General features: G+C 37.7%; 3 protein-coding genes across 9 annotated transcripts; 2 read left to right on the top strand and 1 right to left on the bottom strand.

Moving 5' to 3' along the window:
- The first annotated feature begins 795 nt into the window (after nucleotides 1–795).
- LOC116167470 lies at nucleotides 796–14412 on the top strand. 4 transcript variants are annotated; one of them, XR_004144540.1, is made up of 6 exons: nucleotides 796–1182; nucleotides 1528–1782; nucleotides 1852–2014; nucleotides 10254–10616; nucleotides 10669–12083; nucleotides 12142–14412. XR_004144540.1 is itself a non-coding variant. In XM_031482833.1 (5 exons), the coding sequence occupies exons 1-5, from the start codon at nucleotides 1013–1015 to the stop codon at nucleotides 11956–11958; spliced, it is 2226 nt and encodes a 741-aa protein (XP_031338693.1). In that variant the 5' UTR covers nucleotides 796–1012; the 3' UTR covers nucleotides 11959–14412. The 4 variants fall into 4 exon arrangements, 2 of the variants coding, with proteins under 2 accessions (XP_031338693.1, XP_031338691.1); XR_004144539.1 differs by having other exon boundaries at nucleotides 12138–14412; XM_031482833.1 differs by having other exon boundaries at nucleotides 1867–2014; nucleotides 10669–14412.
- A 766-nt stretch (nucleotides 14413–15178) lies between these two features.
- On the bottom strand, nucleotides 15179–22195 carry LOC116167471 (mesoderm induction early response protein 1). Of its 4 annotated transcripts, none has more exons than XM_031482834.1 (6): nucleotides 22040–22195; nucleotides 21667–21906; nucleotides 21405–21618; nucleotides 21269–21348; nucleotides 18507–18890; nucleotides 15179–16054 (listed from the first exon to the last, which is right to left on the bottom strand). In XM_031482834.1, the coding sequence occupies exons 2-6, from the start codon at nucleotides 21853–21855 to the stop codon at nucleotides 15788–15790; spliced, it is 1134 nt and encodes a 377-aa protein (XP_031338694.1). In that variant the 5' UTR covers nucleotides 21856–21906; nucleotides 22040–22195; the 3' UTR covers nucleotides 15179–15787. The 4 variants fall into 4 exon arrangements, with proteins under 4 accessions (XP_031338694.1, XP_031338696.1, XP_031338695.1 ...); XM_031482836.1 differs by having other exon boundaries at nucleotides 21278–21348; XM_031482835.1 differs by having other exon boundaries at nucleotides 21269–21345.
- A 1440-nt stretch (nucleotides 22196–23635) lies between these two features.
- On the top strand, nucleotides 23636–24529 carry LOC116166931. Its single transcript, XM_031482146.1, has 3 exons — nucleotides 23636–23846; nucleotides 23898–24213; nucleotides 24261–24529. Exons 1-3 carry the CDS (start codon nucleotides 23759–23761, stop codon nucleotides 24445–24447), a joined length of 591 nt encoding a protein of 196 aa, XP_031338006.1. The 5' UTR covers nucleotides 23636–23758; the 3' UTR covers nucleotides 24448–24529.
- Nucleotides 24530–25453: the final 924 nt, after the last annotated feature.

Here is a 25453-nt window from a genome sequence, read left to right as displayed (position 1 = left end):
GTTATTTATTTACACCGTAAAAATGGAGCACCCTGTACATTCAAAAATAATTTCTATAGACGTGCAACCGGTTGAGATCTGTCTGTCTGCCTGTTCCATCGAGATCTCGGCCCCTGGGCCACCTATAACAAGAGACTTCGGGTTTTCGCAAATTGATAGCTGCTATGGTGCACTGTTGCAGAACCCTGCAGCTCTTCTTTTGTTAAGCTGAAGTGATCTAAGTGTGGACTTTTAATTTGAAAAATTTCAATTTGGTTTGGCAACTGTGCGCCCTTTGGAACGATTCACCCCGAGGCACGCGCCTTGTGGACCATAGTGCCAAATCCAGCCCTGACAGTAATGAGTTTGGTATATTCACTTAATTTATGAGTTCATTGAATAATAAATCGAATAAATTCAGATTCTTTATTCAATGATAACAAATGTTTTTTTTTAATATGAGTGTAATGCACACTTTAAATTTGATATTGCTATAAGGTATAATTTATCATTATTAAAAGGCTCTTGTAATGTATGTACCTAAATCATATGAGCCCCCTCAGAATTTATACAAGTGTGAGACGCCCCCTGCCTCTAAAATCTAAATATTTCAGATTAGGCGCCTTTAATCTTGTTTGTTGTGTCATCTACCACACGAAACGTTCACTTAGTACGGATACGATCCATAGTAAACAGGAAGCAACCAGGTGTAGATTTCGTTGTTTGTTTAGGTAGATGAGATGTAACATAGGGTGCGTGGTGATCGCATGCGTTTCAAAAAAGGAAATAACATAACCGATGGAGAAGTCAGAGATGAGCTGAAAGTAAGACTTCTACAAAAATACAGTCAGATAACATTCTATTGATTTTTCTGAAACGTTCATTGAACCAATCACAGAGTAGTGACTATTTTTAAAGGGTGAGGTTGTTGTCGGGTTTTTATAAAAGTAAGTGCGGATGTACAAGTAAAGTGTGTGCACTTGTTCTTTTTCCGAGCCAGCGCTAGCTCGCTGTGGCTACCCACGGTCTTCAAATGCAGGTGGCTACCCTATTCCGTGAATCCACCACACTTCTTGGGGCAACTATGGAGGCGGGCGGTGGCGGAGCCAGTACACCTGACTCAGCTGCCTCCGTCTTAGGACCCGGACCGTTGGCGTACGGAAATTTCCCTCATCCGGTCTCTATCGCGAATAAATACAAATTGTAAGTACTTTTTGCTGGATGGTAATGCGTCAGTAGCAAGTAAACAAGCCCGTTTAATGTTTACCCAACTATTTATCTTCACCAGCTATGATTTGCGGCATGCTTCATTAACAGATGCATTCACTCTTTTGCATCATCTTCATAGCCCCAAACGCGTTTGTGGTAGTCCACCACAGAAAAAAAACCTCCAAATGTCCAAAGAACTCATTGACAAAAGACCAAACACCTTTCTATTTATTATGATAAAATTATGCAACAATTTGTTTGAAGATCCCTGGTTTGTTTTGATTGCAAATATAGTACGTTGTACATTTTATCTTATTTAATTTGCCTCCCCCACAATAGAAATATGAAACTGGAACCGCACGATGATGGCTACGAGACAAGCGCAGATATGTTACTTTCGAACACCGGCAATCCGAATCACGAGATAAAATGCGAAAAACTCGAGGACCCGTACAGTTTCATTGACGACGACCCGATGCCCATGCTACCTACGCCCCAAGGACCGATAAATTATATGACTACACCGCAACCGACAAATCAACTCATCATCGGGCCTAAAAAGCGAGGAAGGAAAAAGAAAATTAAAACGGAAGAGTAAGTTTTGTGATCGATATTCTTATATTATTTTTTTTTGATTTTTTTCCGTTTTCCCTAAATTTACAGTTTCTTTCCATTCAGGGTTGACGCGAATATGGGAGTGAATGGTGGTTTACCTAGGCCTATTAAGGAAAGGAAAAAGCACGATAGGTTTAATGGAATGCCCGAGGAGGAGGTCTCGAAACGAACGTTACCCGACCATCTCGCCGCTAATTTAGACATCATCATTGTGAGTATACTGTTGTAGTATCCTCTGCTTTTTTTTAATGTAGTGCTTTATACTGAGCTGTTAGTCGACCAATATCAAATTAGAATTCCCAAAAATCCCACATAGCATAAACTTGACCTTGTATATGAAATAGAGATCTACAGTATGGATAACCGAGATCCATTTGGTCTCCATTAATATTATTATGGATCTCCAGTGCATATGTCAAAATGTCACCGAAAAACCTATATTCCAAACTCGTGTTTAAAAAAATCAGTTAGTTATATTAGGAATATACAATTTTAAAGTTGGCAATCATACATAACCTACAATATATATGTATATGGTATATCCAGTAATATTTATAAAAGCAGCTGAACCCGAGGAGTATATCTAATCTTATGTTTAAACAAAAATATTTCGGATACCGGACAAACACATTTTTGCCTGTATATATATTTGAGGGAGTCCACGGATATTTAATTCCTTTATTGCACTGAATAGAAAATTAATATTGTATCCAATAATAATAGTAATAAATTTAATTGCGTATAAAAAATATTGTTATTATGATCGTCTTCTAACAGCATTTGGGAAATGGCTTTGGTGTTTCTATAGTTGAGTTTTCGGTAGTTCTTATGATTAAGTTGGAAAGATTTATACAGGAGACAATGGTTTGTATCTTCAGGTTCAAATTGCATAAGTGTTCCCCATCCTGAATGTAAAGCTTCTCCTAAGTGGTTCTAAGGTAACTTCTTTCTTTGATGTCATTTCATGACTTCAATAAAAGGTACCAGTCCTCCATACATTGTTTAATTGCATCAATCACAAGTAGTATATTTTAGGGTATTTGTAGCATTCCTGTAACCAACCAAGAGAAGGTTTAAATGCAAAATAAGATAATTTCACAGCTCTCACTTCCAGCTTGACACTAATCTAGTATGCTGCGGAGTAGACTTAGAAGTTTATCTGGACTCATTGTAACAGATGATGAATCCCGTCTGCATCTGCTTTGCCTGGTTGTATTCACAAAGTGTTGCTTCCAAGTCTGTTCTTATCACTACAAATAAATTATAAAATAATGGTGTTTTCTTGTTCAGTATTGTTATTTGGTTCGTTGGTTTTTTTGAAATAGAGTGTAAATTTAGAAAGAGAAAGTAATTCCTGTGGCGTTCTATGTCTTAATTAAGTGAATACGTGCGCAATTAATTAATAAATGTCTTTTGTTTATCATTTTCTCATGTGTACAGGTGCTGCTCTTCCACTTAACCTGAGTGAGAAGATACAGCGTTCATTGGATGGGTGAAATGGATATTTTTTGAATGAACACACCTGAACTGTATATGTTAACACCTTTTCTCGCTTTAGGGAAAGGTCTTCTATGTTAATATTTTGTAATAGCATACAAGTGCTCTCCTTGTTTCTCGGAAATATGATGTGTCGATCTTTGGAACACCATAAGCACGCGTTTTGAAGTCCCCTATGCTGTCAAGACATGTCCAAACTGTCGAAACATTCGTTTGGGGGCTTCTCGCTCTGATACATTTTTAGTGTATGATTTAATGTGATGTCCTAATTTCTTTTCTCCTCGGTATATTTTGTTGGCGTTTTTCCAAGAGTGACATTTGATCTGCCAAACTATCATACATATGTATGCCCACTACTGAAAAGAATTGCTTTAGGTTTATGATAATAATGTCTATATCGGTGTTTTACAAATCAAAATCAACGTACAAAAATTAATAATCATACAGTAAAATAAAGAAAATTGTATATAGGGTGCTCCAAAATATGAGGTACAGGGTGGTTCGAATTCATGACTCACCATTGCGATCTCTGCAAAGGTGAAAGAAACCCAGTGTAGGTTGGGGGCAAAGTTGCCCTACTTTGCTACTAATTTCTTATGGACGCCATATTGAATTTTTACGGAATTAGATAAATGGCAAAAAAGAAAATACTTTTAGATACATAAATTTAGAAGAATAATTTCATGAGCAAATGTTTTACATTCATTTCTGAACAAAACATCCTCTAATATAAGTCCAATGGCGTCCATAAGAAATAATAAAGTAGGATCCTGTAGCTATCTAGTGCGTTATGGAAATTCTGATAGTAGATTCAGATTCACCGAAAAAAGTGCCCATAGAATGTTCATTATTGACCTTTTAAGCTAGTTTGAGATTTTCAGTTTTTCAGTAATATTTAGTTATTCTCAAAGATTTTTTTTGTCACAAAAAGAGTTGCCCTCATTTTTCACTTACACTGTATCTGTCACCGTTACGGAGATCCCAATGGAGAGCCACGAATTTGCAACACCCTACACATTAGCATTGCCAGACTTTTTTTGAGCTATAGAGGACAAATGTGGGATTTCATTTTTTTATCCAGGACAAATGAAAAACAATAGTACCTATACTATATGGCAAGGGACTAAAGTGTGTGTTTTAATCCTGAGGATGTTGCCGTAAACGAAGATGAGAGCAACAGGCACAAATAATATCGAACTAAAACAAAAAAAAAAAACAAAGTGGAACATGACCCCTGAAAAAACATCCTGAAGATTATCAGCGTGAATTATATTCCAAACTTGAACCAAATATCTCAAAAACTGATAAATAAAAAACTACTAATTAACTACAAAATAGAAGATGACCAGTGATCCAGAATACAGAATGGACACATTTGATAAATTGATCAAGATAAGGACGCCGCTGTGAGTTAGCGAGGATTGGCAGTAATTAGATGCCACTGTTTTCTCATCCATTTGGAGCGACTGGAGCTGATCCTCTTTCGCCCAGCGCTAGCTTATGCACAGAAGATCCATTGCTTTGATAGCACATGTCACCTTCTCTTGATTACTCCCTACTGTCAAAGGCTGACTCCTTTTTCTTTTGTTAGAAACAGATTTCCATTCCGTGAAATTGTCGAATGAACAGTTGGGAAGCTGTAGGCTTGTAGACAAGAAAATTTAAGGCGCCATCCAAGTGTTTCAGTGCTTTAATTTCGACCTAAATGTCTCTGGAATTCTGTAGAATCGAATTTTGGCACTCTCACTTTGATACAAAACACTATGGATAAGGCAACCTCACTTCTAAGGTTGGCACGAATTAAATCATATGAATTAAGTAAGTAATTTAATTGAATTATCTACTCCGAATTCAAATATCAGGTGGCATTATGGCAATCAAAAGCGAGATTGAATATATGATAATTATGCAGCGTCTGCACCGTGCACGTACATTGGGGTCGGGGAGAAAAAAAAGTGTACTTTCAAAGCAAGCAAAAAATATCATGAAGAATAAATTTTTTTCATAAATCAATATTTAAAAAGAAATCCCTCTTGTATACCCCATCGCTTTACACACTGTATATCACTTTCAATCCCCGGAATTTCTACAGTCAACTGTTTTAATTATTTTTCCCCGATTTCGAATCAAAAAACCTGGTTTGGATTGGGAACTAATTTTCAAAAAATATTATATAGCCTGGACTAAGGTACTAAGGTATTTTATTAACGTGTGGGAAATTGGTGGATGAAAAAGACATTCGATTTGGAACTATTTTGAGAAGTGCAATAAATAATCTTTTTAGGATTGAGGGATTCTAGGCAAGGAAGCAAGGACTGAAGAGACGGGACACTAGGAAAATTTCGGCGAATCCCTTCTGTTTGCAATACATTGCTCTTAAATTCTCTTGAGGTTCTTGAATAAGGACAACCCTATACAACAGCTATATTTGAATTTTCATTGTTATCATATTGTTATGTATTTGGGCACTTTTCCGTAAGTGAAGTATTATTATTATGCTATTAATCACTGTACTATACTGTATTGAATGAAATTGAATTAGTCTGCAATGGTAGGTTTGAAAATACAAAATATGAGGTTAGCTGAATAGAATACCTGGATTGGTAGATTCTAAAAATGCACCAATCACGTTGCGTATATTAATTAGCGGTTTGGGCTCGGTTTTATTTAAGCTTGGACTCTAGCTGTGTATAAAGATATACAATTTGGGCTCTTTTGCGGATTTAAAGATAGGGTTGTGAAATGCAGAATTTTCATAACTTATAGACTAGAAACCAATTTCTAAAGAAAATTCAAAGGGCTGTAACTTTGAACTAGTAGCCCTATCTTGAAAACTTTTTTCCGGGTCGATCTGAGACAATTTTTTTTGAGGGCTTCAAAAAAAGGCAGTGTATAACTTTCCTTTTTTTACCAAAAATCGACTGCACCAAAATTTCTCGAATAAACACTTTTTCTTAATAATTTTGGTGCGTAGAATCCAAAACAATGCGTACTTTTTCGATCAGACTTCTCAATCAAAAGTTATAGACTAAAAACCAATTTCGAAAGAAAATTCAAAGGGCTGTAACTTTTGAACTAGTATCCCAATCTTGGAACTGTTTGAAATTATGGATTCTACAGGCCACATTCTATAAGAAAATTTTTTTTCCGGGCCGATCTGAGACAATTTTTTTTTCGGGGCTCAAAAAAAGGCAGTGTATAACCTTCCTTTTTTACCAAAAATCGACTACACCAAAATTTCTCGGGGAAACACTTTTTCTTATTAATTTTGGTGCGTAGAATCCAAAACAATTCGTACTTTTTCGATTAGATTTTTCAATCAAAAGTTATAGACTAGAAACCAATTTCGAAAGAAAATTCAAAGGACTGTAACTTTTGAACTAGTAGCCCAATCTAGGAACTGTTTGAAATTATGGATTCTACAGGCCACATTCAATAAGAAAAATTTTTTCCGGGTCGATCTGAGACTTTTTTTTTGAGGGACTCAAAAAAAGGCAGTGTATATAACCTTCCTTTTTTACCAAAAATCGACTGCACCAAAATTTCTCCGGAAAACATTTTTTCTTATTAATTTTGGTGCGTAGAATCCAAAACAATTCGTACTTTTTCGATCAGGCTTCTCAATCAAAAGTTTTCGTTATACTTGCTAGTTGGAATCGAAAATTATCATCCTTTAGAATCTTCAGACACTGTTCATGCCTGAATCGCGTATGAAAGAAGTTAAAACGTTCCTTATAGAATTTTCTCGATATAAAATCTGGGGGTATCAGTTTTTGTTTAACTCTTTTAGTTTTTTAGTTATATGAAACATTTTTTAAATGGAACGAATTTTCCAAAAAATGCATATGTACCTACATGTATACAATTATTTTTAACAATTTCAGAACTTTTTTTTGATTTTACAATAAATTACATACTTGGTGATCCATTTTTAATATAGTCCTGGGGTATTACGTACTAAAAATTAAAATGTTGAATTTTGATCTTCTTTTTGAAATTAGTATACTGCAAAGTGCTCACATTAATTGTTTCCTTGGCTTTTTTAAATGTAAATATTTCAGTTAATTATTTAAGGGAGAAATTAGGGAAAAGTGTAAGGAACTGGATAAATATTACATTGAGGTATTGGATATAAAGCATGTTGCTTAGTAAACAGTTTGCGATAAAAAAGTAGGGGATTACCCTCGGGATTACCATTTGTAAAAAATGAGATATAGGGTTTGATTTAAAACAAGTCTGTACAACAAAAATATTTTTGAGTTATACCCGGCCGGCCCCAGCCCCTGTGGGGCAGTTCAGTTAAAGCTGGACGGTTGTGCTAAGGGTTCCTGGTTCGAATCCGGGTTAGGGCATGGATATTTGTAAATGTATAGTGGGTTGGGTTGGTAGAGCAGCCTTGGCTGAAACCCCGCCCACTCAAAAATAAAGGCAAAATAAATTACACATTAAACCAGCAGACAATCTTGTATTTTGACTTTTTTCTGTCAAGAGATATTCCCCAATATCACACCTTATAACTAATAAACCTGTTACGAACTGCAATATGTAGTTTTGATAGTTTTATTCATTTGTTTTTTGGTATCGATTAATAATAAAAATTCAATATGAACTTGTCGGCATTTTCCTATACGACCCCCGCCCCCACATCCCCTCCCTTACTTGAAAAGCCACTGCATGTTGAACTAAATATGCGTCTAATTATGTACCGTACGTTTAGAGATTCTGTATGTATTAGTATAAATAGGAATAATGGATATATTTTCAAGTCTCAAAAACGGCATGATCAACTCAATTCATTTTAAAATTAGTAGCCTTGCTTACCTTTACCATCATCATTTTAGTCCCTCCCTAGAAGGTTCACTCCTCCTGTATTCACATGATGAGCTCGTATCATTAGCTTTCGACAAATTCTGTGTCAATACAAAACCAGACCTTGCTGGTGCCATGTTCTTCCTTATCACATTCAGCCTTAACGGCTGTTGTAATGGTTTGGTGTGGGGACCATAGCCTTTCATTTCCTGGCAAGTATTCCAGCTTATGGAGATAAGCTCTTATTGTTACTTTTTATGGTCCCTTTCCAAAAATTATGGTTTATGTGGTATGTGCACGATACCTTTTGGAGACAGATGTAGAACTGGGGGGATATGGAATACGCCCAGGATGTCACTGTTCAATGGTCTCTTCCCTATAACTATCAAAAGGTCTTTGTACTGTAGGGTATTTCATATTCCTGTGCTACATTCTTCCTTATCGCATTTAACCCTGAGGACAGTTCAATATTCTGGTCCCTGCCACTATCATAAGGTCTTGGTATACTGGGGGAGTATTCCAGACCCCCCGGTACTACGATCTTCTTTATCACATTCAGTCCTAAGGCTGTTGTGGTAGTTTTGCGTAAAGGACTATATAATTTTCTTTTCCTGACAATTATTCCATACTGCAGAAGCTCCTGGTGTTACTTTTATGATCCCTTTCCAAAAATTGTGGTTTTTCTGGTATGTGCTGGAGGGTGTGGAATACCTCCCAGACTCCATGGTGCTACTTTCTTCCTTATCACATTCAGCCTACTCCATGAGCTCCTGCTGTTACTTTTTAGGGTCTCTTTTCAAACCTTATGTGGTATGTTCATTATACATTTTGGGGAAGGGTATAGGGGTATACCCCCCTACCCCTCTTCCCTATAACTATCATAAGGTCTGCGTATAGTGGGGGGTATTCCATACCCTTCAGACCCACTGCTGCTGCATTGTTCCTTAACCCATTCAACCCTGACGACTCTTGTGGTGGTTTTGTGTAAGGGACTACCGAATTCTCCTTTTCTGGCGATTATTCCATACTCCATGAGCTTCGCTTCCCTATCATTGTTATATGGTCTTTGTGTACTTACTTGGGGATATTCCCTACCCTCAGGCCCCCGATGCTACGTTCTTCCTTATCAGATTCAACCTTGAGGACTGTTGTATTGGGTTTGCATAAGGGACTATGGAATTATCGTTTTCTGACGATTATTCCATACTACATGAGCTCCTGGTGTTACTTTTTATGGTCCCTTTTCCAAAAATTATGGTTTATGTGGTATGTACTCTATACAGGGTGTCAATTTTAAAACTTGCAGTCGGCCATATTTTCCAAACTAAAGAAGATATTGAAAATCGCGAAAAACCGTTTCGGGGGTATCGAGGGGAACCAGAATGACGTTATGAGTGACAACCCCCCACCCCCCTACTCTTCAAAAATCCAAAATGGCAACCCCATACTTATGACACATAGTTGGGAAGCTACTGAAAAATGCTTTCCAGTGGTATAAATAAAGTCAATATTCAATAAGACAATTTAACAAAAATTTAATAATTAACAAAAAAAATAAAGATTAAGCCATGCCTATGTTCAAGATTTGGTCGCTAAATTCGAAGAAACGGGGCCTGTTATCAATAAAAAAAGAGAGCAACCAAGATTGCTTAATGAAGCAGCTCAGGTTGAAGTTCTTGGTCAATTTGCCATACATCCCTCAATGTCAACATTTAGTTTTTTTTGTTAATTATTAAATTTTCGTTAAATTGTCTTGAATGAATATTGACTTTATTGGCACCACTGGAAAGCATTTTTCAGTAGCTTTCCAACGATGTGTCACAAGTTGGATGGGTTAAGGGGGGGTGGGGGGTTGTCACTCATAACGTCATTCTGGTTTCCCCTCGATACACCCGAAATGGTTTGTTTGGAAAATATGGCCGACTGCAAGTTTTAAAATTGACACCCCGTATGTTTTGGGAAGAATGTAGAACCGGGGGATGGAAGCAACAGTTCAATGCTATCTTCCCACGAACTACCTTAAGGTTTGCGTATACTGGGGGCGTATTCCATACCTAGATAGGGGATTTTTATCTGGTCTTATATTTAATATGGCATTAAACTGATAAAATTGTTTAGTGAGCGAGGTTATTTTTCTTTTGCAGATTGGAATCAATCCGGGTTTATTTGCTGCTTACAAAGGGCATCATTACGCCGGTCCCGGGAATCATTTTTGGAAATGTCTGTACCTGTCCGGATTAACGAAGGAGCAAATGACGGCGGACGAGGATTACAAGCTCCTCCAGTCGGGGATCGGTTTCACCAACATGGTGCAGCGGCCAACAAAAGGCAGCGCAGATCTCACGCGTAAAGAAATAAAAGAAGGTAGTCAAATTCTCTTAGAAAAATTACGAAAGTTTAGACCGAAGATCGCCGTGTTCAATGGTAAACTGATCTACGAAGTGTTTTCGGGGAAGAAGGATTTTCATTTCGGAAGACAGCCAGATTGTATAGAGGGCACGAATACTGTGAGTAGTTAAGGGGGTGAGTTGGTGTCGTAATAACTTGGTCGTGTTTCAGCACATGTGGGTGATGCCTTCGTCGAGTGCACGGTGTGCTCAGCTGCCGAGAGCCGCAGATAAAGTGCCATTTTACGCAGGTTTAAAGAAATTTCGTGACTATTTAAACGGTTTAATTTCTTCAATCGAAGAATCAGACATGGTGTTCTCAGAACCGACACTGAAGGCGTGTTACGAGCCCGAACCTAAACCCGATCCCGACCTGATGGATCTTAGTAATGCTGTGATTAAGAAAGAAGATGGCACTATCGTACCGTGTAAAAAGAAACGAGGACGGCCTAAAAAAATTAAAGTCGAAGGTGAAGAACCTCCAAAACCTGTTATAAGAAAAGCGGCTTCCCAGCACAACTGTGATTTCCCAAAGAAAAAACGAGGCAGGCCTAAGAAAGTTAAGTTGGAGGACGTGGATCGTCCGGCTTCGACGGCCCCTCTGGATAACACTACATCGACCAATATGAATAAGTGTTACTCGAATCCGTCGCCTATACAATCACCCACGAATAGTTATTATCACTTACCTCCCGAAGTCACACCACCCAATGGTACTAACAGCTTGTACGCTCCTCAAGTCGCTCCATCCTATAGTCAGTCCCCTAGACCCGCTTCCTATAGTCAATCCCCACGACCCCCCTACAGTCAGTCCCCTAGACCTCATTCGCAATCATTTACCCATTCAGATCTTAGTTCGGAAATAAGCGCCGCTATCAGTTCGGAGCAATTGGGCTCGCCGGCATCTCCTAGCCTTGGGCCACCCGACTTTGAACCACCGTCAAATATGGCGGACGAAACGGATTGTCGTTTTAGTAGTCCCGCATCGTCAACACCAAGCGAACAACCACATTACCCCTACTCTTCGTCATACAGTATAGAACCCACGGTGGATAATCACTATCCGGCACCTCGGCAACCTCAAGACATAGCTTCCAAAAGTTTATCCGGTTTGGAATCGCTAGTAGACCAAATACCTAGCATCACCGAGGGGGAGGCGACACTGAATGAAACATCCGAACAATTTACTAGTGGACAGTACAACAACCTTAATTATAATATGCCAGCACGGACAAGTCCCGTGCCTTACAGTTATCCGACAAGCCCAGGATACCCCTTATACCCCACACCGACCTGGAGTGGACATTATGAACCTATGCCGTTGGCCTATCCACAACTTCCGTATGCACAGGGTTACGCTCCTAGTTTGCACGTACCTAGCCCCAACTACCCCTATTACAGTTACCCTCAACCTGCGCCAGCACACCCGCCTGGTTACCCGCCGTACTTGGGCGGCTTCTGATTGGTTTCCGTCACCGTGTATTCATGTTGTGTACCTGTATCATATGTTGAGCTAGTACCTAGCAAGTCTGTGCGCTTCAGTACAGTTGGTTACTTGCATTTTGACAACAACAAGACTTGCACAGGGTAAATGGTGATATTTTTTTGTCATAAGTATTTTCTCTAAACTTTGAATGTTAGATAGGCCAAGGGTTTCGTGCATTATTCTACAATGGGATCTTCGTTGAATGTGCGTGTTACCTCCGAGTGTGTGATCATTGCCACAGACCAATATAGCAGTCTTATCACCTTTAAAAAAACGGTATCTACGTGTTATTTATTATCATACGCCTATCTATGTACAGATACGTAATTACTATTATTAAATACATAGGCGGCACACAGTTTCCTAAAATTAGTACCTAAACCATAATGTGCTGTGTATATTAGTCAAAAATTTTGGTATTGAAAGTTCTATTGGAAATGTTTTAGCGTTCTTAACTCTGTATATAATTTGGTTTGTTGAAAAATATCCTTCCATCAATTTAGGGGAATTTATGTACAAATTTAGGACGAGAAGTTTTTTTGTTCAAATTCGAAAAACGCACTTTTTTCTATTACCCCTCAAAAAAGAGCTTTAAATAACACCTGCATTTCGTGCGTGTGTGTCTTGTGTGTATGTGTAGAGAAATTTGGCAATTTTTTATTTTGGTTCCGATCTGGACAGTTCGGATTACAGTAAACGTAGAAAATTATTAGCCAAAAAAAGAACTCAGGAAATTAGTCCTCTTTACGCTCCTTTTAATTTAGTTACTTTATCCCAGTGCAAAAAGTGCACGTCAACTCGTGAGAATATTTTCCTGATCGTTGTACTCATTATTTATTTCGTAACGAGAATTTACTTTTAGTTAAGTGGCGTGCGGTAGATGTCGCTACAGGTTTGTCGCGCTTCAATTTTATTTTGTGATACATAAGCAATTTAGAATTAGATTTATTTACGAGAAGAATGTGATTTAGTTTTTCGCAACTGGACATGTTAAGGCAACGCTGTATCTCTATAGATAATGAAGTGTTTTTTATTGTTCTAAGTTACTCTGTAGAAAATCAAATTAATAAAAATGTTAAAGCGAAATAGAACTGATTTGTATTTTCACTGTGGCTTGTATTATCTGTAGAGATAATCACAGATGCCTTACAGCAGAGAGTGTAAATCATTTTCCAATTTCCAACAATTTGTTTTTGAAAGGAGTGACCCATTAGTTATGAAAATTCATATTTGCTGCATGAAACGGAGGGCTTCTCATAGTCTTAAAAGTACTCATAACCCTAATAAAAAAATAACCGCAATTTGTACAAGTTTCGCATCAAATGGATTAATAATAACAAACGCACATAATAGAGTGCCCACATTTTTGGGTTTTCCGTGCTACATTTAAGTTTAGAGCCGAATCAAAAGTCTCAATAAATTTTAGTATGTTGTCCTTTCCTAACGGGCGTTTTTAGAAATTTATTTATCCGTGCTTTATCCAGTTCTATGATAATTTGCAAAATGAAACATTTTATCTTCGCTGTAATAATCAATGAAATTAGGTCAGTTTTTAAAAATTGCAATGTACTTAATTAAAAATTGCTTTACAAAAAAGTAAAAGGAATGGTTTACTGATATTACAGCAGACTTGGTGGAAGTATGGCATTCTCAAAAAAAATTATTTTGGCAATAAAATTCTCACTGCCTTTTAGGACATAGGAAAATTTGGTCCCATTTGGTTAGTTGGCTTTCTTTTGATTGAACGCTTTAAGATTAAGTGTACTGTGGAAAACCCTAGAAATCACTTCGTTATTTGTGCGCCTTTCATTTGATATAAAGCCGATACAAAATTGATGAATTGTTGAAATTTAAAACTGGAAAATGATTGCGTCGATCACTTACGAATGAAGATTTAGAAAGACGAGCTTGATAATCCTGTAGCGAGAATTTGTGTTTTGTTTGCGTTCGTTTTCGACGTTCTCGAAGGACTCCTTAAGTTTTAGTTCTAGTCATTTATGATAACTATTAATGAAATGTACAGGGTGGTCCATTTTCTATAAATGGCTATTTAGGTTAGTAAGCAAGATATCGAGTTCTGTTTAGTGGTTTTCAAATAAGCCATGTTATATTTATAAGAATATTTTTATTTTTGTTTTATATAAAAATATATATGGACGTGATATAGCGGAAATTCATTATTATTCCTAATGAAAAGGAGGGGGTGCGCGAGTTGCAATATTTCCATTAATACAACTTAAGCGATGCAGAATTACTTTTTTTTTGTAATTGTCCGAGCAGAATTTATTGTCGATCACACAGAATTGAACGGTGTTGATATTACAACCGTGCGTACGAAGGTGATGAATCTGCTTGCTTGTCTGTGTCATCGTTTTTAGTTGTAGTTAGAATAAACGTTCATTTCAATAAACATTTGTTATAGCTCTTGAAGCGGTCTTTTCTTGCCTCCCCCTCCCACATATCGCCACATTCAGGGTGAGCTAACCATTTGTTGTGTTCGGTTACAAAGTGGTTTACTCGCAAATGCTCAACTAATGGAGTATTTTTACACCATTGAAACAATGACACCTTTTTCTTTATATTTACTGCAATGTTGTATTTAAAATACTCGTGTTAGTTACACACATAGTAAGTTCTAAGAAAATACTTAATGTTTATAATCTAAACTTCAATTTTTGTACTTTAAACAGTATTAGTGTTAAATGGTAGTTGATTGATTAAATAAATCTTGTTTCAGTTCAAAATCGTTTGTTCTATTTTGTACAACCGGGTTATACAAGAGTGTACCAAATATAAAATTCGAAATTTATAGTTAATGGCAAAAAACTTAATTTAATTTTATATAAAATTTACAATAGTTAAATTACAAAATATACATTTTTTATTACAAGTATTTACAATAGATAAATTGGTGCCGAACCATGAGTTTGAAACATGGACAAGCGAAATGTCATGGAATATTGCACAAGGTGGCGATGGTGAAATCATGCAATAGTAACATCAGTCTTCAAATAGAAAATCAACCAAAAAACAAAATTCACAAAGTTACAGCATGCATCGAAAAAAATAAGTTGTAAGTTTATTGCTACTGGCCAATTCCACTGGATGTGAAATAAAAAAATCACGCATGCTGTAACAGTGCAATATTAACAAACATGAACTTTACGCTACTGAAAACTTAAAAAAGTAGTAAAAGTTTATGAAAAAATATACCTTTATTTTATTTATTTGTAACAATAAATATATGAATCTTACAACCAAGTGTAAAAATAATTCTATTCGATTTTAAGAGTGTTTTCGCCATTCTAGTTTCTTGTAATTTCCCATCATTACGACCTACCTGAGAAAAATTGGCAAAAAAATTATACCAACTTCGAAAAACTAAATAAATTTTTTTAAATCGCAGTAACAAAAGATAAATTCTATAGTCAACCAGTACACGACACTAAAAAGCTAACTAAATCACTATTCCTAATAGTACCTCCTTGAATCTATAATCAAACCGATTCGTACGTAGCACCGGGAAGTTTTACAGTAAATGTTAGTTTAAGCAATTAATCAGGAATGTAACCCATCCGCTTGATGAACATATCGAACTAAAAATAATTTAAATTTCACCCTGTACATTATTGTCGATTCGTTCTCTCCCGCAAGAAACCTACAAATGACACAAACACACTCTTAACACATATTACGTCAAAAAAAATACAAAAGAACAAGACGAAACATAAAATAGCAAATAGAAAAATACGAAGACAAAACATAGAATACTGTCTCTCGATAATAACATAAAGAAAACGATAAACTACGCCTCGGGCGGAGGCTTTTGATTCGTTTGTACCATATCCGTGGGCTTCTTGTTATCGGTCCCGCTGTACTGTACATTCGGCGAGGAGCTTCGGTCTCTACCGTCCTGGTCCTCCAAGAAACGGTCCATGAAATCGGTCAGACCGGGATGCAACGTGTACTTTTTCTTCTCCAGCCTTATTTTGTTCGCGAAAATGTCGTGACGCTCCGACTTCTTCCACAGGTAGTAGAATTGGACCAGCTCGCCCACGGACCGTGTTCGCACCTGGAAATATTTCGACCTCTTCAATTCACAATTAAAATGCAAATGATTTTATATTCAATTTAATCTGAAAGCAAATGGTTGCAAGGGTAAATATTTATTATTTCTTTGCAAAGAACAGTTGTCAACTTGTGGTGACGATATTCGAAAACAACATGGAGGAGCTATAAAAGGTATGTAAGATTTTTGAATTTTTCCTGCAGAAAAAAGAAATTTTAAAGCTGTAAAAAGTGTAGGTTTTGAAATGTCTTCCCAAACAAATTTTGATCGTGGTAATGTAATTACCTACCCATTTGTGGGTACAGGAACAACTTGGTAATTAAAGAGGTGATTCTGCTTTGAAAAAAAAACATTAAGTCTCTCAACCATCGAGGAGAGATCGAAAATCCCTACACTAAAAAGGGAAATAAAACTTTTGCTCGAATAGCAGCAGTTCGGGAAAAGTAAAGTTGTCGTGAAAAATTAGTGATTACCTTAAGTGAAGTTCGATCATTATTATATGAAGTTTCCAATCCGAAAATATCACTTAGGTCAGGGTTGCTCAACTTCATGCCCGCGGACGAATTTAAAAATGGCCCGCGCGCATATTTCTAACGGCAGACATGCGACAATTGACCCTTCCCCAGTTGGACGTTAGATTATTTGCAGGTTCAAGATTGTCTTGCCACGTTTTTTTGAAAAGCAAAGTTGTACAAAAACGCGTGTGCTATTTACGAAAAATACGACCCGCGCAACCAAGTTTTAAAATTCCCGCCAAGTTCAAAAGGGTGTGCTTTCCGCGGAAAGTAAGTACCCAATTGACTCCCCCACCGCGCTCACTCGTCTTGAGAGGCCGAGAAAAAAACACTGTTTCTTGAAGCCTTATAAATAGCGATTTTTTGTCCAAAAGTACCGCACGATCGTTATCAGTGGCCCGCCGAAAATGTCTGAATCGTCCGTTGAGCAACCCTGCCTTAGATTATACACCCATTAATGCACCATGTTTATAGAATAAGATCTTAATTTCCCGCGACCCCCGTCGACGTTACTCGTCCATTGCCCCTCTATACTCATGCTTTAGTGATCTAAAGGAGTGGGCCGAAATGTAGGCAATGGGTTGAGAGTAAGAGGGATGGTGGGGAGTGATTATCCGTCATTGTGGGCGTTCAAATTTTTACTCGGTAATTAAGAGGGCAATTGGTTTTGGAAGAGCTTGGATTCATTCGCGTGTTTGCGTTCAGCGCGATACTATAAGAGTTTTCGAAATTGACAATATTAGTCAGGAACGACCACTCCAGAACTCCGCCAGATGCCAATCATCAGACCAGTTGGCAACATACCTTACACTCGGACGCGAACTCGTCAACAACGGATGACGTACATCGGGACCAGCGAAAATTTAATCCCAGAGATAACACCACAACTAACCCAATTAACGGACGTAATCCGCCAAACGGATCCAGGAAATACCACAGGATTAACAAAAACAGTACACAGATCGAAATCGACAAGAGGACAATGCCAACCAGGCAATCAGGTCTTGATCACCTCACACTCCTTGAGTAACGCTACCAAGGGAGAAAGTAGTAAACTCAACCCCAGGAGAGACGGCCCCTACACCATATTGCAAAAGGCATCCCAAACCACCTACGAAATAGCAAACCCGAATAACCACGCACTTCCCTTGGGAAATACCACATGTCCGCCCTAAAACCATACCTGGGGAACAAGCAGCTGAACCCCATCTGACATAAGAAAAAGAGGGAGACCCGCCAAAATCCTGTCTGGGGGGAATGTAAACAGATACATAAAACCCCTTACCGCCGCAACCCAAAATACACCCAAACCACCCTCGATACAATATACCCAAGTCATGCTCAACAGCACACCCCAGCGAGTTCAGTCGCACAAACCTAGATAGCGCCATCCGCAATCCTCACATGCAGCATCTTAGTTGAACATGCTAGAAAATCCAATCACACCTCATAAACCACACAAGAGGAAACAAGACGCCATGAACTAAGAACAACCAGCAAGCAGTAGAAGCCAATGGCTAGAGCTGTTGGAAGAAGGGCTCACAGCCCAGATCGACAATTGCGGGCGTAATGATCATCAACACCAGTCCTCTGCATCAAGCAGCTTGCTATAACAGAGTTCCGGAACCGCCCAAGTCTCACGCGATTGGTCGATCGCCTGCCAGTGCGGCACTTTGAGATATATAATACCCATAACAGTACTTTTAGTGCATACAATTTCAATACAACAATTTGCCAAATTCAAAGGTTCAATTTCTTGATTTTCTCTGATAACACAAATCTTTAAAGTATATGCATATATATAACCTATTTCCTTTGTTGCAAGGAATAAAAATATTGACAAACGAATTTTTTTCTGCAAAATGAATGTGAGTGATTACTATACTCGACACAAGAAGAACTAAACAGAGAAGATTGAATCAGCTGATCCAACAACTTACCTTATTCTGTTGAATCAAGTGAAAATTTTTTCCAAAGCACCGCACGCCCGATTCGAAATTCTTACACTCCTCTTCCGACCAAAGACTCATCGTATCAGAATTGGGAATGACATTAATGCGTATCCTTCGTAAGGCCTCGTCGACGTTGTGGCCGCACTGCTGCAGCAAGTACAACACCTGCTCGTCATCACGCATTTGCGTGCCCAAAGGAATGGGAGGCTTGGCAAGAGTGGCGGCCTTTTTCAAATAGTTTTCGATCACATTTTTCTCTAACGGATTAGGATCCCATAAGAGCTTGTCTTCGTTCTCGTAGGGCAAGGCGTCGTCGTAGTTACTCAAACCTTCTGGTATCACTGCTTGGTAATCGCTACCAACCATTATCGTCTAAGATAAGATTTTTTTGTAGTGCCGGTAATAGAAGGTAAGGTGTTTATAGTCACGTTGCCAAATCAGTAACAATTGCATAAACACCTTTTATTGAAACTAAGCACTAATGCTCTGCCATTCAACTCAAAATAAAGCTTCAAAGCAACAATTCATGCACAACTGTAAATCACTAAGATCTGCTGAAGCACACCGTCTTTTCAAGTTCAAAATATTTATTTTTATTTTATTTACACATTTACTTACCGCTTGATAGTGAACTTGAACAAAGGTATGTATGGCGATAACAAGCGATAACAAGAAATGTATTGCGGAAAAGCAAGTTTCGTTAATAAGGTCCAAAATTTAGAAAAGTTTTCGTGGATAAAGTTAGTGTGTTCTTGGTGGAAGCGCGCAAAATGGATTCTAAATAAAAGTTTGATCTTTGCTGTTAAAAGTGCACAATAGAGTTTGATTAAATTCGTGTGGTAATTAGAACATTCCGAGTGGGGACAATCGAATTTAAAAACTTAATCCGACGGTCGTATCATGTAAAAAACCTGTGGTAAAAAGAACAAGTCTTCAAGTATCAGTTAAAGGGAGTTTTTCCACCGTCAAAGAGCCAAAATTACATCTGAAATCGCAACGAACCCAGTGTCGTCTAAATCTAAATCATTTGGTTTTTGTGTCTGTGCGTCACTTAATGAAAATCGCATCTACGATCGGATATTTTGGATTATTAACTCTTTAAGCTAATTAAAATGTCTTTAATTACGAGGAGGGATCAAATAGAACCGGAATTTTTGTTCCAGAACATCTACAGTTGGTAGGACTGACACTGTGCTTCTGCTATGCTTAGGGGGACCTTTAGGAGTGGCGAGAGCATGATAGATAATTCCACCACCACGAGAGTAACGCACAAAAACCAATCCAGAAAAAATGGCTGCATGACAGGAAGACTACAATATCTAGTGCATCAAGTTTTGTCCACGAAATTTGTAAATAATTAATAATATTGCCCAAATTTGGGCATCATCGCTCAGTAGTAGGAAAAAAACATTTCTGGCTACACCAATGGGCGGCCTACATCTACCAAACGAGACATCGACTTTCCCGCGCGAAGATCTCGGAGATAAGTTAATACAATGGTTCCTTAAAATACAGCAGGACAGTTCAGCAAACTTACCTTCATATGATGTGTCTCTTTAAAATAAGCAGAATCGCAAACCCAAACCAGATAATTAAGATGAATACAAATTTCAACATTAAGTTGTGTTAGCTACAAGAGCAGAAATTTACGTTTTTCTATGCGATGAGTTATCTGTGGTTTAGTATTAAAATCATAGCGGCAATTATGTTATGTATGGCGCTTTACTCTTGTAAATAGCAGGCACCTCCACACCAATTATCATAGCGATTAATTTGAAACTTTATTTAGTAAATAATATAGAAGTTATTACAAATAAAATTCTGCAATTCTTGCAGGATCCCAATGCAGTGCACGGCCAATAGCCACCCTGTATATTATGAAAAAAACAAATTTTCATATAATCAGGACCAGCTAAATTTAAACTGTAATATTACAGCGCCGCGCCACCTACCTCAATTACTGGAAAATGTATTTTTTCGTAAAAAATTTGCACCATGTCGAAATGCACTGAGAAAGTTCAAATAGGTCTCAAGAAATATGTAGTAAATGTGAGATTATGGGAGATAACCAAGGGATATTTCTATTTTGAATAATTCCTTTCCAAAAACGAACAATTACAGAATCCTTCACTCAAGGTATTCAATTCAAAACCACCCTGGCCCATATGCATTGTGATTTTTTAAAAACAAAATTGCTTGAAATGGATTCATAAATAAAGGTGGTGCAAGGAAAGTCCGCCCATGCTATAGGTATAGGCGCTTTCGTCAGCTTAATTTGTTTATTTGATTACTCAATAAAGGTATTTATTATGATTAAATCTCATTTTAGTGATACTAAACACACCGTTTAAGATCCAATTAGAAATATCAACTTGGCACGGCAATGATAATTAATTAAAGTAAACAGTTACCTTTCGAAGATGGTACAAATATTTATCTTATCCGGCAATATGTCCGGTTATCGATCTAGATATTTATGAAATCAAAAACAAATTGCAATTGACTATAAACAAATAAATCTGATTGGAATTGTGAGATACCGCAATCCAAAGTGCCCCGAAAGCTAGATATTCTGAAATTTTGAAAAGACCTTTTCGCTCTTCTGACCTTTCACTCAAGTTAGGCAAAAACGGTGCAAATTACACAATAGCATGCGTCCCAAAAATGAATACGTGCAAATATTAAAAAGTGAACGTAATAATGTTTTGTACTCAGCCTAGTTAGTAACGAAATGACAATTGATGAATAACCTTATTGACCTTTCTCCATTCATCTTCGTCGGGACTATAATCGTAATCCTCATCCTCTTCCTCACTAACACGTGAAACTGCTACAAAAAGGCAAATAAACGCTCACATTTTGTACCGCGAATTAGTATGTTATTACATCGTAACAGTCGCGAGGCGTCGGGGTCGTTATCGGGTATCGTGTCATACAAGGCTCTCAATTTGCTGGTTTGCTCCTGCGCGTCCAGTTCGCTCTCCTGCTCCTCCATGGCTTCCGAAGGCTCCTCAGTATCTTCATCGATCGGACTATCATTCTCCTGCATCTCCCTATATCGGTACAAAGCCAGCAGCTCTTCCAAAGGCATATTACTCTCCTAAAAACAGACACTTAAGACCAACGCTGGTGATAACGACCGGCATACCTTCTGTAAGCTACTAAGCTCGGCGCTGGGATCTTCGGATTCTCCAGCCGCTAGCGTTTCTTCTTCCTCTAGTGTTCTTTCGTCATCAAAATCATTTACTAGCATATCAACCGACGGGTCAAATAACTTATCCTTACTTGCAGAAGTTGCTTCCGTGCCATCACTGTTCACAGAATCAACGTCTGCCATATTCCTACTCTGCTTTCATTCCACACTATTTTGTTAAAGACCGATATATTTCTTGAAGGGAAATTAAGAAACAGACAATTACTATCTAGATCAAAAATAGTATCTACATTGTTGTATTTATGATAAACAAATAAATGAGGTTATATACGAAAATAAGCGCGCTCTTTACAAAATCACTTCTTACCTTCATAGAGACCTTATTAAATTAGCGAATGTACTTTCATAAGCAGCGAAATGAATTACAGCCGTATATTCTTCACCATTGCTACTTGTGCAATTTTTAAACCATTTTATTTTAATAAACAGAAGATTAAAAATGTGTCAAAATCGGCCATTTGCATTATTACTTCCCACAAGACACTACACTACCATAGACTTGCTGTTTGACGTTACCACAGAACATTAACAATAGACAAGTTTAACGTCACCGATGCGTCATCAGCTACTGTAGAAAGGGCACATACGTGGAAATAAAATGCCTGAAAAGCGTATGCATGTAAAGTTGCCTAATTAAGATGGTAAAAATAGATGATAGAAACCGGTCAACAGTGTGATGACATACCCTTACTTATAGGCAACACATCTTACAGCGAAATTAACGACGGACCTTTCTGCGCAGCCGTCGACATCGGGATTTCTTGAGGAGACTTGATACCGGAACCCGGGGTATAGCGAGCAGTCTTGTTGTAGTGCATGTGTCTGCATACCGGTATTAAATGTCCTTTGTGTTTGCTATTTTTCCAAATATTGAAGTAGTACTCGTTTTAATTCTTTGTTTTATATAAGCTACTTTAAGCTCAATTATAAATTTCATGTCTAAATTTTGCATTAGATTTAATACCTGTCGATTGAAAGCATGGAGTGTGTCCGCTATAAGTTATGTCATGCCTTGGTTTGGATATATGTACGTGTTATGCCGGAAAATTTTATGATGATTTTAATAATAATAATAATGTGTCTTTATTAGAATGACGAGTGGCATTTTGGTATTATTATAACCATGGAATTAACAAGTTTACCGGTTAATCTAATGAGGCGAAGTTCAGATGCTTTGGTACAAAAAAACCGCGCTTTGGTACAAAGAAACCGCGACTATTATTTTCTGTATTCACGTAGAAGGAGATTATCTAGTGTAGTGTTACCCTGTATGGTTCGATTAACCGTTTATCCCGTGAAGGAAAACCCAGGTACGGTTTTGATTTCACAACTGTGTTTTTTTTGTTTCTTTCTCATCTCATGCCCGCTGTCGAACGGTGCGTAAGCAATACGAGTTGGGGGGGGGGGGGGCTCTTACTAACTTTTGTTTCTGTTTAGTATGTGGCGGCATCGTCCGTAGGAAGGAATAGTCGAGTTACTCGAAATTATCGTCAACCTGCAATGGTAGTTATTCCAAGGGAGATAAAAGAAGTAACAGAAATGTCAAGGAAGGTTCGTGAATGGAAAAAGGACGAGTTGAATGCTGGTGAAGGGAAAAAGGCGGCGCGAGGAAGACGAAGGAGAAGGTGTCTTGGAGGACCCCCCTGCCTAAATCCGCCCCTAATTTAATAGGGATTTCAACCCCAACAAAGAAATGTCCTGTCATGTCATTTCTTTACTTTAATCTCTGTATATATAATATTACTTGTTTTAGTACAAATGGATTAAAATGAGAACCAACTAAAAAAAAAAACCAAAAAATTGGGGCCACTGCGAGTACTTACCGCAAGCACTGTTTAAAAATTAAATATTTTTAAACAGTGCCCACGCTATGAGAATGAGGCCGACCCTGTCGTTTTAGGTTAGGTTACATTTTATTTTTATTTCGCTGTGTATATTTACTATGCTTATTTACCTTCTCGCTTTATTTTCACAAAATGCATCTATGAAATTCAAAAATTAATTAAATGTGCCATAAATTACTATTATGAGTCACTTACTTTCACATGTAAACAAGAATACAATTCAACTTGCCAGTCGGGTGACTGCGAAAATTCAAGAGAAACTGGTGAAAAGTGTGTAGCACCCTTTCGGATACTTTCATTTTTAACGTTATTTCTTTTAAGTTGCGCTAGACTCAGTTTTGTATAATAAACACGATGTGGAAGATGTTGAAAACTTCGCAAAGGCCAGTGGTTTGGAGATGGACGAAGTATTGGATTTAATTGGATTTCACATATCGGTCATCCGTATATTTATGCAATCGGATGAGAAGCAATTTTGGGAAAGTTTAATATCGTTAGGGTGCAATGAAGCGTTTATCAAACAGTTTCCGCTCAAACACAAAGTTCACCACTTTAACTGCAATTTGTACAAATCCGGAAAGAACGTGCAGAGATTGTCGGGTTTTAAGTGGAGAGTTGATATCAGCTTTACTAGCGGGTTGGAACTGTACAAGTAGTTTTCAAGTAATGTCATTCCTTTTCTAGCATACTGAAAAAGCAAGTTGCACCGACCGTCATAATTAATTTAGAGCTGAATACAGGACACAAGTATATCGTTGAAATCGATTTGAAGACGTTTCATAAATTAAGATTTAATATTGCTTTGGCGGTAAAAGAAAACATGTTGCTGGAGAATTCTAGTTTATTGAGAAATAGAAGCGTTACGATGTAGTTAACCTACTGTGATTATTAATTCGACCAACCATAACTCTGTGATTTGTATTTAACTATTAATCGTAATAAATTGATATCATTACTATAACAAAATTGCTTTGATGACTCATGTACCATTTTTCTTGGGAATAGTGTGGCATTCCCAGAAAACCTCTAGCAGCATTGATGAACAGACTTTTAAAAGCTAGCTTTGAATATAATCAAAGCTATATTTCAGCCTGTCGGCAGTTGGATGGTTGCCTCTTTCTCATAGGGGTGACAAAAACCATTGTGATTAGTCATTAAGGCCGTGCAAGGCAATGGGCGCCAACTTGTACAAATTATTGAGGGGCTTGCATAATATGTCATCAAAAACCTTTTACACGTTAATTAATTCTTATACATAAAAAAACCTTTCAACAGTTCAATTGGGTAATAAATGCAATTAGCACTATCTTCTTTTATTAATAAGAAACTAAAGTCTTTAGTCTGGAAAGAGGCCTTACCTGAAATTGAACCCAGGACTCTAGTCGGAGCTATACTATATAGCTGCAACCCAACTGGGCTACCGAGAAGGTTTCAAAATAAGGTTTATGATGAGACATATAGCCATAGTAGAAATTCCCAGAGAAAATTCCTTCATGACTGTAGAGCGTATAAGTTGACTCGCGAGGAGGGGGGGGGGGATCTTCGTCAGACCCAAGCCTTTACAATTACAGAGTCAGAGTCATGACTAAGAGTCCATCGGTGTCTTGGCGACAGTTATCAGGAACCGGGGAGGGTTTGGCAACTTAGGCTAAACAAGGTTCTACTCTTCATTGAGAGGAACGAGCTATGAACCTATGGAGGCACAATCGCCCTTTGGTGTGCCTAAGTGCTGCCTGGTCGGGCTCCCCTTGTGGATAGAATATAATAGACATGTCTCTGGGATTATAGCTATCGACTACTACGGCTACGGTCCGTTTGTTTTGTAGTTGTTTCATTACCCTGTACATTCTTTTTCCTTGCAGTGTTGCAGTTTACGT

The sequence above is a fragment of the Photinus pyralis genome, unplaced genomic scaffold (assembly GCF_008802855.1).
Source record: "Photinus pyralis isolate 1611_PpyrPB1 unplaced genomic scaffold, Ppyr1.3 Ppyr1.4_LG3b, whole genome shotgun sequence".
NCBI lineage: Eukaryota > Metazoa > Arthropoda > Insecta > Coleoptera > Lampyridae > Photinus > Photinus pyralis.
The sequence above is the reverse complement of the archived record's forward strand: the minus strand, read 5'-3'. Positions and strand labels throughout refer to the sequence as shown.